This window comes from Pseudoliparis swirei, chromosome 15, assembly GCF_029220125.1.
Source record: "Pseudoliparis swirei isolate HS2019 ecotype Mariana Trench chromosome 15, NWPU_hadal_v1, whole genome shotgun sequence".
NCBI classification, from domain to species: Eukaryota; Metazoa; Chordata; class Actinopteri; order Perciformes; family Liparidae; genus Pseudoliparis; species Pseudoliparis swirei.
Window position 1 is genome coordinate 3,483,027 of NC_079402.1, and position 19,139 is coordinate 3,502,165.

Genomic DNA, 19,139 nt, shown 5'->3' on the forward strand with positions numbered 1-19,139 from the left:
ATATGCGGTTATTAGAAAAACTGTAAAACCGAACACCTTTTTTACGTTTTAACCCGTTTTCTTATCGTGTTTTCGTGTTTGAAACACCCCAAAAAAACAAGTTAACGGCTTAATTCCCTAATACTCATCCGAAATAAGAAAAGCAACCTCCCACGCTAGACGTAAACCTCCACCCCGAATACAATGTGGGTCATTAAAATGACGAGCAGCTCTGTGAAGGTGTTCGACACACAGTGGGGATTACGGTTGGGGACCGAAAACGTGGAGACCGACGATGACAAGAGCAGCCTGAACTCAGAATAGCACCGTAACGTTGATTGCTAGTCTTGCATTCATAAAAGTAGGCCAACAAATAATAAATTAGCCATTCTAACCATGTTTAAGCTAACTCGTAGCTAGCGCTAGCTATAAACTAGCGCCAGCTACGAGTTAGCTTAAACTTGAGCTACGAGCATGACAGTCTGAGATGTGTTTTTTGCCCGTGCTCCATGAGATCGGCTTTTACAGGGAAGATGGCCGAAGAGGTTTTTAAAGTCGTCATTGTCAATCGTCGTTTTGTGCTTCTTCTTTTTTAAATTATCGGTTCAGGCACCAGTATCGTTTAAAAAGTACCGGTTTAGCACCAGTATCGGGAAAAAACCCAAGCGATACCCATCCCTATCTCAATGCGAATAAGGCAAAATGTTTATTCGTTAGCGTGCCAACATTTGCGAATCGGCTCTAATATAAGGTAGATCTGAGTGGGGTATTTAGTCATGACCCAAAGATGTATTTTATATGATTTTGAGCTGACGATCGAGCGGATGAAAAGTCTCGTAGCTACATTGGAATCCATAAAAATTCTGGGATATTCACCTAAAACATTGTCAAATAGAGACAGATATTTAATAAATGTACTTCTGCTGGCTGGCAAAAAGACTCTCACCAGGAAATGGTTATCAGAAGAAAGTCCTAATCTGAATACATGAATGGACATTTACAACATGGAGAATCTCTCAAAAACAAACTGGAACAGTTTTTGACATATTGGGGAAAAATGGGTTAAATACGTAACACCTCAGAGACCTGATTCTATTTTCATAGATCCATGAATGTACAATAGAGAATAGGTCAATCCCTAGTGATACATTTTTTGTTTGTTTCATTTTGTCCCCTTTTGTGTTGTTTATCCTATGTTTTATACTTCTTGCTCCAAATATTTATAACAAAAATGAGTATCGTCTGAAAATCTGCACATGCAATGTCAAATGTCGGAACTTCTGAGGCCGTTGGAGGAAAACGGTCATGGAGTCCTGCAGATGTGAGGCTATAGTTTGTGCATCAAGCATCACCAAAGGGGGACTTTTAACGTTTACCTCCATAATGGTGCATTTAAGTTGCTGATGACCGGCTCCAGTGTCCTTAAGCCCCCCCCCCTCCTCCTTTGAAGCCATTACAACAGCAGTTAAAGCGGCACAGGAAGTTTTGATCCACGGAGGCAGATAACCAGTCCTGCAGGCTCTGATGGAAACATACTGCCCATATTATCAGTGGGGCTAGACGTACTGTTCCCAGAAGTTCACATTCTATAGAACATTTTTATAATGTACATGTCGAACATCTGCCACTCGCGACTGATACAACTTCTGGTTCCAATCTGTGTCCGGATCCCTTCCCACTTCTACTTTCTTACATCATTGCATGCTCCCCGTGGCGCTGGAATTACCCCACACACACACATGTCCTGCGTTTTTCCACATGAGGAAATGTTGCCGGGTTTTATTTCAAGACAAGCGCATCCATTATCTGCTGCGTTCGCACACCGGCTAACGGCGTAGCTGTTGTATCCATTCGGTCTACTTTAATTCCCTCCCGGGTCCTGCGTTGGGCTCCAGGCCCGGTTAACAAGCCAGGTCCGCTGTAAGGGACACCTCCTAGAAACTAGCTGGTAGTTAAGTTTCGTTGAACAGACTGGTCACAGACGAGGTTGAAGTCGAGGATCCATTTAGTAGAATTCTTTATTGGACATAAATTCTGGTAGGGAAAGTACAGTTTTCTGGACTGCAGAATTTCTTCAACTCTCTGAAGAAACCACAAGATCTTTATACCCTAAACCCGCCACATAGAAGTGGGGGTGAGACGTACTTCTTTATGTCCATTTATGGATGTTAACCAGCTTAAATGTAGAGGTCAGTTATTTAAATTTCAGGGAGAGATGGTGAGCACAGGCATACGAACCATAAGTCCATATATGGAGATGTTCAGGACATGGAAGACATTGATCATATATGGATATGATCAGAACATAGACATGGAAGACATTGATCATATATGGATATGATCAGAACATAGACATGGAAGACATTGATCATATATGGATATGATCAGAACATAGACATGGAAGACATTGATCATATACGGAGATGGTCAGAACATAGACATGGAAGACAATGATCATATGGAGATAGTCAGAATATAGATAGAAGACATTGATCTAGTCACACAGAGTTCATTTACGAATATCAGCATGTGTAATTCAAAACAAAGCTGGAAGTATAAACTAATACATTGTGTTGAGACCTCTCATAAACTGCGACAATACACTGTTATCACTTAACATGGAGACAGGATATAAAATATCTCCACAAAACACTGTCTGAGCACCGGATCTCTTGCTCTAGCCAGAGCTCATGACGTCTGAGGCTGGACCGGCTTAGTGCTCATCACTCAGAGGGTTGTCAACGACTGACTGATTGAAATGTTTCAGAGTTTCTTATGTTTACTCCGACTTCCCGTCTCTCGTTCCCTACTTATCAGGCCCGGTGATTTGCCACTGGTTTCCCAACCATGTTCAGGTGGAAGTCTTTTTAATCTTGCGCCTTTTATCCGGGCTGCCCCCAGTAATTTGTACGCGCGCAGTAATGGAGCTATCTGTCGGGCCCGTCTCTCAGACTATTAGAGTAATGAGATCCCCCCCCCCTCCCCGACCACGAGGACGGCGTGACAGCCGGCTTCGCTTCCCGGCTGATTAGCGCCGCTGGAGGTCGGCCAACCCCGAGACGAGGCGGCGGTGGGCGGTCGGGAGTTTGCTTTGGATTGGAGGGATGTGTTCTCACGTCCCCGGGGCAGACAAAGGAAAAGCCCTCTGACAACTAGAAGTTGGCCCCGGAGGAAGGACTTCACAACAAGCTGACAGACACACGTGTGAGGTACTGCTGGTGTGTAGTTGTCCCTTTGTGTGTTCACAAACACTTATCCATCTACACATCAAGCGGACATCCAACACATCCTTAATCCTGACTCTCTTTTAACTCGTGTTTGAGAGGCTTGTAGATGTTCAGATTTTTTCACAAGTTAAGTTTCGATTTGTTTGTTTTTTTGCTGCAAAAATCAAGATTAAACAGAAAAAAAAGACCTGCATCTCCCGTAAAGCTAACATCACAGCATATCAGGGTTCGTACGGGCATGGAAAAACTGGAAAACTCATGGCATTTTAAAATGGTTTTCAAGGCCTGAAAAAGTCCTTGAAAATGTTGGAATTTACCCACATTTTGGAAAAATCATGGACAATTTGTTATATTCATATGTTCATTTACGCAGTTTGATTAAAAGAATAAAACTTTATATAAATATTTATTCTTTTAATCAAACTATTGTCTCTCATTTAAGATGTACACGATTTCACACCATTGGTCATGACAATTTGGTTTAAAGGCATGGAAACCTATTTGTCAACATGTGAATGAACCCTGGCATAATAATAATAAATACAGATTAATTCAGAGATACACCAGAGTATCGGCGGCTTAGAGCACAGCTATCCACTTCATCTGTTGAGGTGCCCGTATGTGGCTGTACATGAGGCTCTGACAGTCGGCGTAATGTAGGTTGTAATGGGTAGTATTGGTGAGGCTACGATACTTTAGCTGGACACATGCTGCAAATACGTCTCAACAGCAACAACCCGTTTCATAATCAGAGCTCACAGATCAGATCACTCTCTGCCGTAGAGAAGCAGCTCAGAGGTCCTCACTGGCCCTCAGTGACCCTCAGAGGCCCTCAGTGACCCTCAGTGACCCTCACTGGCCCTCAGGGACACTCAGCATCCCAGGTCTGACCCGCGTTGACCTGACGGCCTCAACTCCATAACTATTAAGGATCCCGGTGGAGCAGCAGCAGCAGCATGTGGGACACTCCCACTAGAATGTTCTCTTTCATGCTCAGATGGGTATGTCCTCCCTATTGGATAGCATGTAATACAAGACGATGATTAATTTGAGCCACGGCCGGATACTACTGGCCTCTGATTGGTTGGTTAGGAGGCAGAACTGAGCGCCTTTCTACTCGTGTTTGCCCTCCTTTTCAGATTGAAGGACTTATTCAGAGCGTCGGCCAAGCTCGATAATCAACGCGAGTGCAGACTGGCTTCATTCGGCCCCGTGCCGTTCTCTGCTGTTGGCTCGCGGTGGACCTCGTTGGTCCCCGCCGTAACGGTCCGACAGCACGTCCGTAAGCTCCTTCCACATTCCACTGATGTCTGAGCCAGGAGAAGTTAGTTCAGTCCAGAGAGGCGTGGCCTAAGCGCGATGCTTTGGGTGTCATGAATGTGGACCTCTGGCCTCGCTCTACCCCAAAAAGTCAATTCCAAAACCCTTCGACTGTGTTCATGTTCACACCGAAGCATCATCCCTCTGGAATGAGCGTGATTCGAATGCTTGGGTTTTTCTAAAAGGCAGAACACAGCAGCTCAGCGGGCGTTCGTCCCTCATGTCGAGCAGCTCTGGTTTTAAACTTCTCCATCTGCGAAACTCTTCGTCGAATGACTTTTTCTGCCGTCGAAGGGATTTTTTTATCAAACGACGTCACGACAGCGACGTGAGACTCGAGGCCAAGGAGGTGGCCGCAGCCGGTGGTTAATGAGAAATCATTGGGCGGGTGCTGGCAGCGTTTTACAGTCGACCTCGTCCAAAGAAAAGGGAACGAGCATCCGGCTCCACTGCCAGACGAGTGGTCACTTTGTGTTGTTGTTTTTGTCTTGTTTGCATTAGTCTGCCATCTGTGTGAGATTCCAGTACACGGCGGTTTGGGCCGTGTACCTGAACGCCTCTCAGCTCTGCAGCCCTGTGTGGATGAGAGTATCTTTAGGTGTGTTAACTGAGGTGTACGACTGTTTCACCAACGTTGCCTGTATCGAAGGGATTGATTGACAGCTTGGCGCTGGTTCTCACGCCACCGCAGCGCGAACCGGATGTGGCGTCGGCACATTATCGTTTAAATCATTCCTCCAAAAGCAATTGTGTTTTTTCTGATTATGCCCGGCGGATACATCGACAACAAGATTGTTAAACATTGTGTGTGTGTGTTCAGATTAATGAGAAGACGTTTTTTTTGGCAGGTCAAAAATGCAACGTACATGTGTTTCCCTCTCTTTTTCTCTGATTAGCCCGTTTGTTCAGAGATCAATACTCCCGTAAAGAAAAACCCTGATTACACCAGCCTTGTGTTTTTACACCGGACCACACAACACAGCGTATGACTCCAGGGAACCGTTTTTAGCTGCATGTTTTGTATTTTGTGTCATCTGGTCGTCCTTTGAAAAGACCTCCCATCAAAGTACTTCAACCTAAAATCACCCGATTGTCGAACCCTTAGTTCTGGTAGAGAATAGATTATTAGATTAGAAAATGTTATTTCTCCCCTGTGGGTAAACTCATACAGACAACAATAGACACAGACAAGCAACACACGACAAGGAACAAACACAACCAGAAGATGCCCCATAAAACATGACCATCGGAAAGATGCTAGAAAGAAAAAAATGGTGTTCATTAAAAAAATCAAACTGCTGCTGGAACAAAAGACGTTCTGAGTCGTTCAGTGAATGAACCTCTGAGTCCTGAGGAGTTGGAGTCGAACACATGTTGTCAGTATTCTGATGAATCCACTTATTACGTCTGATTTGTTCCCAAAATCCGTAAAGGTAGAACAGACCGAGGACACCTGTGCATGTTTGCTTACCTGTTGACAGAGAAGCAGCTGCGGAGGATCAATGGCATCACCCCTGAAGCCCTTATCGGGCGAGGAACCATATATGGTAACTTCGTTGATTGTAGATTTTCTACCTGAAAACAATATGTATTATACATTTTTTTGTATTGTTATGTCCTCCAATAGTCCTGTAGTGTTGACATTATAATGCCCTATAAAGGGTTAACGCAGTGGTTCTCAAATAGGGGTACGTGAAGGCCCTCGAGGGGGTACGTGGGATTTGTTTTAAACATATTTAAAATGAGCATCCATTAAAAAAAAACTTTGAAAATACTTATTTAATAAATATTCATGAAAATATAAGTAAGTTCATAAACTTAATTGTATATCTATTACATATTAAATGCTGCGTATTACCTTCTTTTTTTTAACCGAAAATGCTTGACACTGGTCAGGGGGTACTCGGCTGAAAACAAATACATAACTCAAAAAAGGTTGTGAACCATTGCCTTAACACACGGGCCACTGGCCAGTCATTGCGACGAGGCCCTGAATGCCCCACAAGTGGAACAACGTTTGACGGATCTCGTTTCGTAAATGTTGATGTTTTTATGGCGAATCCAAACGCATGTGTTGATGCGTTTGCTTTGGCGCCTTGAAGACATCAATCTTTAAATAATTAGTGGTTACTTTCTCTGACATGTGGAGAGATCATGGCGACTGATGGAAAACCTGAATCCATGAGAAACCATATGCGTGTCTCATAAACACCACATCACTTTGGATGAGTGACGTGTGATTGACCTGCCAGAGAGATTGTTCCAGGTTATGAACTCTGCATGGAGTTTAAACTATAAACGGCATGTTCATTTATGGATTATCCTCAGTGAGGAAATAGTTATTGACTCCTTGTTATTCAATGCTGACTTTAATACACCATTACGACATCAAAGTGGAGAGCGATGGTCGTAGGAGCCATTGAAGTGGAGCCTTTTGAACCTGTGGTCTGCGTGTGTTGTTGTGTTTATCGTGTTCAACAATGGTGGATCGTCATGAAGGCGCTTTCACTCATCACGAGGCGACGCAGGAGGTTTATAGAAAGAGATCAAGACGCGGCGTGATGACCATGAAAGAACGCATCGCTTTGCTGTGAATGGGGACGATTAAAAATGAAGCGCACACAGCTGCTGTCTGTGTTTGTGATTTTCAGGACTCAACGCACTGTTTTCTGTTGGCCCGTGGTTGGTGAGCATCTTTTTTTCTCTCCCTCTGCTTCGAAATGGATAACATATGGTAACATTATTATTAATATTATTATTATTATTATCACATGCTTTTCCATGGAGAAGATTACAATTTTGTTCCGATATATAACCAATGTCATAGGTGCTTTGTAGTTACTGCCAATTAAATGATTTCATCATGCTAACATGTTGAACATGGTAAATAATTAAGATTAGCATCATCATGTTTGCATTGTTATGTAAATCTTTAGGCGTGGGACAAAAATATCTGATATAGGAAAGAAAACACATCACACGAGGAAGTAATACAGTATTTTTATATATACATATATATATTATATATATGTATATATAAAGTGTATTACTTCCTTGTAAGAAAACACATCAAACGAGGAAGTAATACAATATATAACAATATATATAATAATATATATAGTTATTTTTATATGTATAATATATATATGATATATATAATAATATGTTATATATATTATATATGTATAAAGTTCTTTATTTTCTGTAATGCAATTAAAACAAAATGTCATGCATTCTGGATTCATTACAAATCAACTGAAATATTGCAAGCCTTTTATTTTTAATATTGCTGATTATGACACAGCTTACAGCTAAAACTCTAAAATCCTATCTCATAAAATTTTAATATTTCCTCAGACCAAGTAAAAAAAGATTTATAACAGCTGAGTGTTTGTCAAGGCTCAGGAAACCCTTGCAGGTGTTTCGAGTTAATTAGACAATTCAAGTGATTTGTTTAATACCCTACTAGTATACTTTTCATGATATTCTAATATTTAGAGATAGGATATTTGAGTTTTCTTAAGCTGTAAGCCATAATCAGCAATAAATCAGAATAAAAGGCTTGCAATATTTCAGTTGATTTTGTAATGAAAAGAAATTTGTTTTTTTTTGTTTTTTTAATTGCATTACAGAAAATAAAGAACTTCATCACAATATTCTAATTTTCTGAGACAGTCCTGTATATATATACATATATACAGTATATATATATACTGTATTACTTCCTTGTAAGAAAACACATCAAATGAGGAAGTAAAACAATATAGTTATATATATATATAATAATATTATATATATTATAGAATAACATATATAATATAATAATAATAATATATATCATCTATATAATAATAATATATATATATATATAAAAATATTATATATATTATAGAATAACATATAGAATATAATAAAAAGAAATATCATCTATATAATAATAATATATATATAGAATAATATGATATAATATATATATAGTATTCCTTCCTTGTTTTAAGTGTTTTCTTTACCACGTTTTTATTCAATCTTGCAGGCTGTGTGGCAACAGCAGAGGAGACACCAGTTAAGTCTCGATAAGCCGGTGTCTTTACCCGGAGGTCGAGCCCAGAACCTCGAGAGTCGAGGAGAGTCCGACTCTCAGCCCAACTGCAGGGAGGACAGACACAGTCTGCTTAGTGACCAGAAGACTGAGCTCACCCTGAAAGCCCTCACTGTTCACACATTCATTCTGACTCAAGACTCCCAACATCTGTTTCACTTTTGCCCCCCCCCCCCCCATCCCCCCCCCCCCTCCACCCCTCCGCATTGTAATGGCTCGGTCGTTTGATTGCGGCGTTGAGAGAGCGGCCCATGAGCGTGTTTTCCCAGTTCTGCTCGAGGGGCACGGCGTTGGCACGTGAAAATTTTCTTTTCGTGAACACAGACACAAACGCGAAGCTTAATGAAGACCATCGGAGCATCGGAGCGGTACCCGTGATCTTGTGTGAAAAGGTCCCCTCCGCCCCTCCCCCCCCCCTCCAACTTCCTGCCACTAAACATCACAGCTAATTGAGATACACTCCACTTCATCGGGCCTCCTTCACGCTCCTCCAGGAGGCTGCAGATTGTGTGTGATTGATGTTTATGCCGTTCATACGGTCCATTGCACTCAGTTAATTGTGGGGCGCTTGTGTATTGTAATTGTGTTCAGAATGAAACATACATTTCTGATGATTGCTCTAATGTGGCGACATAGAAATGTACTCTCAGTAGACTATAAGTTGCTAAACTAAGTATATTGTCTTGGCTGAGGTTTTAAGGCTTGTATATGACATATTATGAACCCATTCAACTTGTGCATTACCGGATGTTAGCATCCAGGTGTGTGTTTGGCTATGGCCGCAGTAATAACATGTAATCATACCGACCGGCATACTTTTACGTAAACGTCATTTCCTTGCAGCCCAGAGTGCCCCCTGTCGTCTTTTCGCTAATCTCACGCAGCATCGGATCCTAAAATAGAAACGATGTCACAACAGATGATCCCACTTTACGGCTCCAGATGCAGCTGTGGGAAACCACTGTCCCTCTAATTAACGATGGCTCACCTAAAGAACGTTGAACTGCGGCGGGGGTTCATGTTCTCATGTCGACTTTCTGGGACTACGATAACGATCTATTAGGCAGTCGGGAGTGACACATCAGAGGACATCTGGAAGTCTCCAGTGTGAGGAAAGCTTCACGACCAGGAGAGCAACAGACTCTGAGCAACGGACTTCTTCGTGCTCACTGGCATCATGTGAAGGACCTGGAGGGTGTAATTCCACGGTTTGGCCACTAGGTCAAATTTGCTTCAAAGTCCTGCGCTCTTCCTGAGGACTCTGTGTCCATTTTTCATCAACAATTATTAATAGTTAGTGTGTGTGTGTGTGTGTTTCATATCTTTTTTCTATGATTAAGCAGATTTCTTTGCCTTAATCGGAAAGATGTATTGTTCCTATACTGAATGTTTATTTTTTATAGTTCTACAGGTTGAGCTGTGTGTGTGTGTGTGTGTGTGTGTGTAGTGCTGTTTTAGGTACATTGCACTGCAACTTTTATTCTATTTCTTGCGTTTTGACTTGTTTTCTTCTGCATTCTGTTTTGATGGTTTCCTGTGAAGCACTTTTAATTGCCGACGCCAGCAGACTATTTGACCTTGGCATACCTCGCGGCTGTTACCTGAAGGTCAGATGTGTGAGGAAAACCATTATTCCGTCTCCACCAGAGTGGTTCTTGTCCATATATCTTTTCCTGGCTGCTACGTTGGAATGTTTAGGGCGAGACCAGATTTGTTTCCCGGGGGGGGGGGGGGGGTAGTGTGTCAGGATGAGTGTAAAGAGCCAACGGCTCTGACGGACACGGATTCATTGTTGAGTGCTTTGGAGAACGTCGGGTTTAACCTGCTCCAGCAGTCCTGATATATCTTGGAACTCCGTTGGAAAGAGTCCGGAGGCGGCGTCAGACATGTTCGTAGAGGCGACATCCCAGAGATTCATGTTTTAGTGCCTCTGTTTAAGAGGCTCCTCCTTCTCCAACGGCCTGATTGGTCGTAATCTCCGTCAGTTCCTGAAGGTTAACGCGTGGTCACCGTCGGGACACAAGAGCGCCGGCCTTTGAGGGGTGAATCGCTTCCTCCAAATATGATGAAGCGCTGTATTCATATGATGATATCAGCACGACGCCCCCGGTGGACAGTTCATGAAGAACGGCTCTTTCCCGGAGTCAAAATAAAAGACTCCTTTAACTTTAACTGCTAATGACGTGACGGACAAAGAGACAAAGCGTACAACCGCGTTCAGCAATGTGGGTCGAGCCAAAGGTCAGAAAACTCATAATCTTTAAATAGGAGGGAATTTTTGTAGCAGCTCCCGGCAGGTTTGAAAGGCAAAGGGCCCGTAAGTGTTTTTTCCCTCTATTCAGGAATGCCATCAGTGGTTGAACCCAAATGGTTATTACCATGTCTGGGTTTCCTAATCTTGGAACAGTCTGCGCACACCAGGACGTTAAACCCATTAATGGTCGTCGAACGTGACTTTGGAAAAACCACAGGCTTCAATCTGAGGATGTGACGGCGGCCATTTTTCCGGAGAGGCTTTTTTCACAAGGTTTTTGAACTCGGCTGCAGGGATCCGTTCCCGTTGGGCTGCGCTCGCATATCGGATGGAAAACTGGAATCGTCCTATTGGATGACTGTAGGGAGTGTGCTAAGCGTAGGTTCTAGGAACTTCTAAAGGTTGAAACTGGATGTCAATCAAGTAACCACTAATGAGACCAGATAATGATACCCTCGGGATCAGGGAGCTCGTGGCGTCGTCTCATTACGATGTTTTGGTCTCGGCCAAGATAACGTCACATAAATTCATGATATTTTTCTTGGAAGCACACCAAGATATCATGAGACGCTGACATCCCCCCTACCTTAATGCTTATCCTACGGCGTGGAAATAAATCAAAAAAAGTTAAAGGAACCCGTCATTATGAGCCTGTTTTATCAGCAATTACACGAGACAGAAGGCGACTTGACTCCCGCTCTGTAATGGGAAACACCGTCTCACGAGATTCCTGCAGGTACATTTTGTGCGCGCTATAAAGCAAAAGCTTAAAATTCAGACTTACACGGTAATAATGGTACACTGTGGCCTAATATTATACATACTTACTATATAATGCATACATACTTACTTATATACTTACTTACTTACACACTTACTTACTTATTTATTTACTTACCTACATTCTTACTTACATACTTTCTTATTCACTTACATACTTACTTATGTACTTACTTAGACACTTACTTACTTACATATTTACTTACTTATTTACTTACTTACATACTTTCTTATTCCCTTACATACTTACTTTTGCACTTACTTATTTATTTTCTTACTTACATACTTACTTACATATTTACTTATTCACTTACATACATACTTACATACTTACTTACATATTCTTACACACTTTCTTACATACTTACATACATCCTTATTCACTTACACACATATATCTACTTACTTATTTACTTACTTATATACTTACTTACATACTTACATACTTACATATTTACTTACTTATTTACTTACTTACATACTTACTTATATACTTACTTACATATTTACTTATTCACTTACATACTTGCTTCTATACTTACATACATACATACCTACTTACTTACTTACATATTTAGTTACTTACATACTTTCTTACATACTTACATACATACTTACATACATACTTACATATACATACTTACATACTTACATACATACTTACATACATACTTACATACCACATACATACATACATATACATACTTACATACATACTTACATACATACATACTTACATACTTACATACATACTTACATACTTACATACATACTTACATACATACTTACATACTTACATACATACATACTTACATACATACTTACATACATACTTACATATATACATACATACTTACATACATACATACTTACATACTTACATACATACATACTTACATACATACATACTTACATACATACTTACATACATACATACATACTTACATACTTACATACATACTTATATACATACATACTTACATATATACATACATACTTACATACTTACATACATACTTATTACATACTTACATACATACTTATATACATACATACTTACATACATACTTACATACATACTTACATACATACTTACATACTTACATACATACTTATATACATACATACTTACATACATACATACATACTTACATACATACATACTTACATACATACATACTTATATATACATACATACTTACATACTTACATACATACATACATACTTACATACATACATACTTACATACATACATATTTACATACATACTTACATACATACTTACATACATACTTACATACTTACATACATACATACTTACATACATACATACATACTTACATACATACATACATACTTACATACATACTTACATACATACATACTTACATACATACTTACATACATACATACTTACATACTTACATACATACTTACATACTTACATACATACATACTAACATACATACACACATACATACATACTACATATATACATACTACATACATACTTATACATACTTACATACATACTTACATATTACATACATACTTACATACATACTTACATACATACATACTTACATACTTACATACATACTTACATACATACATACATACATACATACTTACATACTTACATACATACTTACATACATACTTACATACTTACATACATACTTACATACATACTTACATACTTACATACATACATACTTACATACATACATACATACTTATACTTACATACTTACATACTTACATACATACTTACATACATACTTACATACTTACATACTTACATACATACTTACATACATACATACATACTTACATACATACTTATATACTTACATACTTACATACATACTTACATACTTACATACTTACATACATACATACTTACATACATACTTACATACTTACATACATACTTACATACATACATACATTACATACATACTTACATACTTACATACATACTTACATATACATACATACTTACATACATACTTATATACATACATACTTACATACATACATACATACATACTTACATACTTACATACATACTTACATACATACTTACATACATACTTATATACTTACATACTTACATACATACTTACATACATACTTACATACATACTTACATACATACTTACATACATACTTACATACATACTTACATACATACATACATACTTACATACTTACATACATACTTACATACATACTTACATACATACTTACATACATACTTACATACATACATACATACTTACATACATACTTACATACTTACATACATACATACTTATATACTTACATACATACATACTTACATACTTACATAGATCCAAACTGACTGTCTGACTTCCTGTTAGCGTAGTGCCGATAGCTCTCTCTCTCTCTCCTGACCGCCTCTCCAGACGAGGTGGACGTTCTGCAGGAGTTTTCCCTCCAGCTGTCCGACGGCAGCAACGCCTCCATCGCTGAGGACGGCAGCAGGTGTGCATTCCTCCAGGTGGGGCAGTACTCCACCTTGGCTCTGCCTCTTCGGCAGCTCCTCGCTGACGGGTACGCCTTCATCTTCATCGCCACATTATTAATTGTGCCATTGTGTGATATCTTTTTGATATATGGTATGTGTTTGTGTGCGTGTGTGTGTGTGTGTGTTCAGCTTTGCCGATGAGTTCAGTGTCCTGGTGCAGCTGAGGAGCCCTCAGAGCGCCGAGCACAGCGTCTTCACGGCGCTCGGCGCCGACGGCCACGTGGCGCTGCAGCTGCGGATCAGCGGCCACGCCGTCACCTTCAGAGGAACACAGCAGCGGCACTACGAGTGAGCACACCCCGGTCTAGGGGGGTTACCTTCTTCTTCTTGTACTTTTCAGATGCACATAGATACTACTAATACTACTACTACTATTACTACTATTACTACTGCTACTACTACTACTTTTACTACTACTACTACTACTACTACTTTACTACTACTACTGTACTACTACTACTACTATACTATACTACTACTACTACTACTACTACTACTACTGTACTACTACTACTGTACTATATATTCATATATTAATACTCAGTTTATATATATATATTAATACTCATACTAGGGCCCTGCCTTCTTCTTTATACATCCCCGTTTTTTTATCGGAGCCACGCCCCTTTTCTGCCCTGTCATCGTCTAGCTCCGCCCCTTTTCTGTCTACCTTCGGCTTCTGCTAAAAAGGCAAAAAGTCCCCAAATAAATGATCTTATCTTATATATATAATGAGTATTCTCATTGACACTGGGGCCTTATGTACCTGCCTGTGGTACGGCTCCTTTGGCCACATGGCATCACATAATCTGGCATCACATAATCTGGAAATTGTCTTTATTCCGAAGTTTTTTCCTCACTGGGTAAAACAGGTTGTTTCCTTTTCCTCACATCTGTATTCTAACAGTCAGAAGGCCTCAGCCTGCTTTGAACTCTCCCATGTGTGTGTGTGTGTGTCCCCCCCCCCCGTCAGGTTCCCCGTGGCCGGCCTGTCGGATGGGAAGTGGCACCGCGTGGCCGTCAGCGTGTCCGCCGAGCGGCTGGCGCTGTACGTGGACTGCTCTCTGCTGGAGAGCGTGGACTGGGTCCACCGGGGCGCCGGGGTCAGAACCGATGGCGGCCTGCTCGTCATCGGAGGCGTCGTCGAGGGCTCCGAGACGCCGTTTGAGGTGAGGGGCTGAGATTATTCGGTGAAAATTACTTCTTTTGGTGGTTTAGAGGAAACAGAGGGACTCCTAAACCCCAGAGACACACTTTATACTTTACTGAGCTCGTTCTGGAACGTTCTGGAGTGTCTGTGTGGTAACAGAGAGATCCAGGGCCTCGTGATGGAGAGATCATAAAACACATACCAAAGCTTATAATAATAAACCCGTCACCCCATAATCTATCAGTTAGTCCATACAAGAAGCCCAAAATCTGCATTCATGATGTTTCATCCTCCCGACCTCGGGTCAGACGCTCAGCGGACGTGATAATGAACGTCAGGGTCTCAATGTTGCCTTGATGAACTTGTTTTCGTGCTCTGTCGCTCTACACACATATTGCATACGCAGATGTTTGTGCGACGGCCAGATGATATTTAAAACAACTGTTGCCGGGTAATAAACCACATGTGGATAGTTCAAGTTCTCTTGGATTTAGTCCGAAAAGACAGACTCGCACACACACACACACACACACACACTCACACTCACGAGAACACACAAGTAGCCCCGTGGCCCTTTTCCCACACACTTACACACAGAGACACGTGGCCCATAATGCTTGTTGTTTTTATAAGGTGTGTGTTGTTCTAACCATAATTACTTCCCCAGCAGCAGCGTTGTGTTGGATTACAGACGATTTACTTCCTTTAATTAATTAAGCCTAGACACACAATTAGGGACGCCCTTAAAGACCAAATAAAGGCACTTATTTCAAACGATGTCTCTACTCAAAGAATTATGCAAAAGCATCCTGAACATTACAGTATTGATGAACATGTGTGCGTGTGTTTAGGCCTCAGAGGGCTTTACAATCCGTACACATACGACACCCCTGACCTTTGACCTCACATCGGATCAGGAACAACAAAACAGAGGAGGATCCCTCTCCAGAATGGACAGGGCCCAGAATGCACCTGGCTTTGCATTCTGGACGGACGGACGGGGTGGGAGGGGTGTTGAGTTTTTTTTCTATTTGTGACCCTCACATGTCGTCCGCATGTCGTTTATGGAAAATTAACAGGAGTTCATGTTTTTGGGGCCTCTGTCATGATTAATGAGGAGAAATTGTTTTCCTATATGGAAATATGCAGCAGATGTGTGTGTGTGTCGATGTGTGTGTCGATGTGTGTGAAGCTCGATGCCCGAGGTCTGAGGTCTGAGGTCTGAGGTTGTTCTGCAGAACACATGAAACATTTCTTTACGCAGCGGACGGGTACGTCTCTCTCCGGTCGTCTCTGGATGTGATTTGAGGATATAAGATCAAAGGCTCGTTAAAATGAGTTTAGTTGGTCTCATGTGTTTTCAGATTTCATGTATTATGATATCATGATACGCAACAGCAATCGGGGGCAACATTTTTTTAAATATTCCAGATCTCATTGATTTTAAATGGTTCTGGTACAAGGAAATTTACACACACACACACAAATACACACAGAACCACACACAAATACACACACACAGACACACACATACACACAAATACACACAGAACCACACAAATACACACACACTGACACAGACACACACACACAAATACATGCAGACACACACATACACATGCACACACACACACAAAGACACAAAGATACACACATAGGCACACACACACACACATAGACACAAAGACACACACATAGGCACACACACAGACACACACACACAGACTCACACAGACAGACAGACACACACAGACTCACACAGACAGACAGACACACACACAGACAGACTCACACAGATAGACCCCCCCCCCCCACACACACACAGACTCACACAGACAGACAGACACACACACAGACAGACTCACACAGATAGACCCCCCCCCCCCACACACACACACACAGACTCACACAGATAGCCCCCCCCCCCACACACACACACTCTCTCATCCACCGTCACATTCTTATAAACACAGCCGGAGGACGGAGGTGTTTTTTTAAATGTCTGCCGCTGTTTGGCGTGTCTGGCGTGATGTGAGAGTTCCTGGTGAAGTGAAGGCGCCAAATACACGGCCGCGGCAACCTCGCGTGTGTGTGCGTTCCATTGTGTGTGTGTATATTCTTAAAGGAGCTTATACAGAACATGTCCACAGTCAGACCCTCATGTACCGACAGCTGTACGTTTATATTTACCTTCGCATTGAAAATGCCGGTTATTTATTGAAAAAAAATGCCGTTAGGTTTTGATGATCCGTGTATTTATTATTTATTTATTTGTATGTTATTATTCGCATCTTAAAAAGTATTGAACCAAATCAGCCATGAAATTTGATGGATGATTGTTTATAATCCAGTTAGTTAGATTTTGATTTTTTGGATCGATCAGGTCAAGGTCAAAGGTCACAGGTCAAAAACAAAGAACTCAAAAAGTATTGACTCAATCGTAAATCGCATGGAATTTGAATGGTGGTTGGACGGGGGGATTAGATTAGATTGAGATCAATCGGGTCAATGGGTCAGGTCAAGGTCAGGAAAAGGTCATACTTTTACCATAGTACTTTTTATTTTTCCACTGCACATTAATGCCAAAAATGTTATGTATAATTCCCAATGCAATCTTGATTTGCGTGCGTATGCGCCTACTACTGAAGTTAATAATGTACCGAGGGACGGAGACTCTAACCACCGGGTCAAGATCCAAAGAAAACTGAGCAAAGATTCACAATTGAGAGACTGAAACCAGATCATTATCGGCATTGTGCGTTGCCACGGTTTTTCCGTCTCCATCCTCACGGGTCATACGCCTCGGGCGAGGGGCGCCTGTCCACCTGGGCTGGCCGGGGAATCCATTAGTTACCTCGCTGAACGTGTTTTTGGAGCCATAACTCAAGGATTTCACACACGTCTCATTGAATAAAATGATAAAGTGATGACGTTTTGGAGAGGCGTGGTGATCGGTTCGAGGTGACCGCAAGGTGGTAATTCTAGATGCTTAAAAGAAAGAAAGATGACTGACAATCATTCAATGCTGCAGATCTGCTGCAGTTCTATTTATTTAAGGTGGACATTGAGGTGGAAACCCCCCCCTCCCAAAAAAAATGTGTGTCTAATATCTTGCTAGTGCTACGCTATACCGTCACCCTCCTGCCACATTGAGTCCCGTTTTAACTTCAATATATTTTCTGCTGAAAACGTTTTTTCTTTTCTACGTGAAGTTGATTTGAGTCTTTAAAAACACTCACGTTATATTATGATGTTTCCACCTGTGCAGGGTCACCTCGGACAGCTGAGCCTCCTGATGGGCGACCCGGACGCCGCCCGGCGACACTGCAGCCACCACCCGCCACGCTGTAGAGGGACCGCCCCCAAGCCCCCCCGCTCGCCACGCACCCACAACGCCCTGGAGGTGAGGAGAGCGAGAGAGAGAGGGAGGAGAGGAGAGAGAGAGATTTTTTTGATTTTTCAAAAACACTTTATTTACATATTTAGAATTATTTTACAATTTCGACAGAAACGACAGAAACAAACAATATCATTAAAACACCAACGTGGTGTAAAAGTGTCCAAGTCTCCAAAAGAGTGAGAGAGTGAGAGAGATGTTTTTGATTTTTCAAAAACACTTTATTTACATATTTAGAATTTCTTTGACAATTTCTCCTCATTAACGACAGAAACAAATAATATCCTTAAAACACCAACGTTGTTTAAAAGTGTCCAAGTCTCCAAAAGAAAGAGAGGGAGAGGGAGAGAAGAGAGAGATATTTTAGATTTTTCAAAA

The 19,139-nt window shown here is 41.2% G+C and overlaps 1 protein-coding gene across 1 annotated transcript in view; it reads left to right on the forward strand.

The window, feature by feature from the left end:
* Nucleotides 1-19,139, forward strand: part of LOC130205656 (collagen alpha-3(V) chain-like) — an 86,797-nt gene that overhangs the window by 12,877 nt on the left and 54,781 nt on the right. The window contains exons 2-5 of the mRNA XM_056433152.1: nucleotides 14,093-14,240; nucleotides 14,344-14,502; nucleotides 15,188-15,383; nucleotides 18,633-18,767. Of these exons, the coding sequence (XP_056289127.1) occupies nucleotides 14,093-14,240; nucleotides 14,344-14,502; nucleotides 15,188-15,383; nucleotides 18,633-18,767 (638 nt within the window). The remainder of the gene's footprint in view (nucleotides 1-14,092; nucleotides 14,241-14,343; nucleotides 14,503-15,187; nucleotides 15,384-18,632; nucleotides 18,768-19,139) is intronic.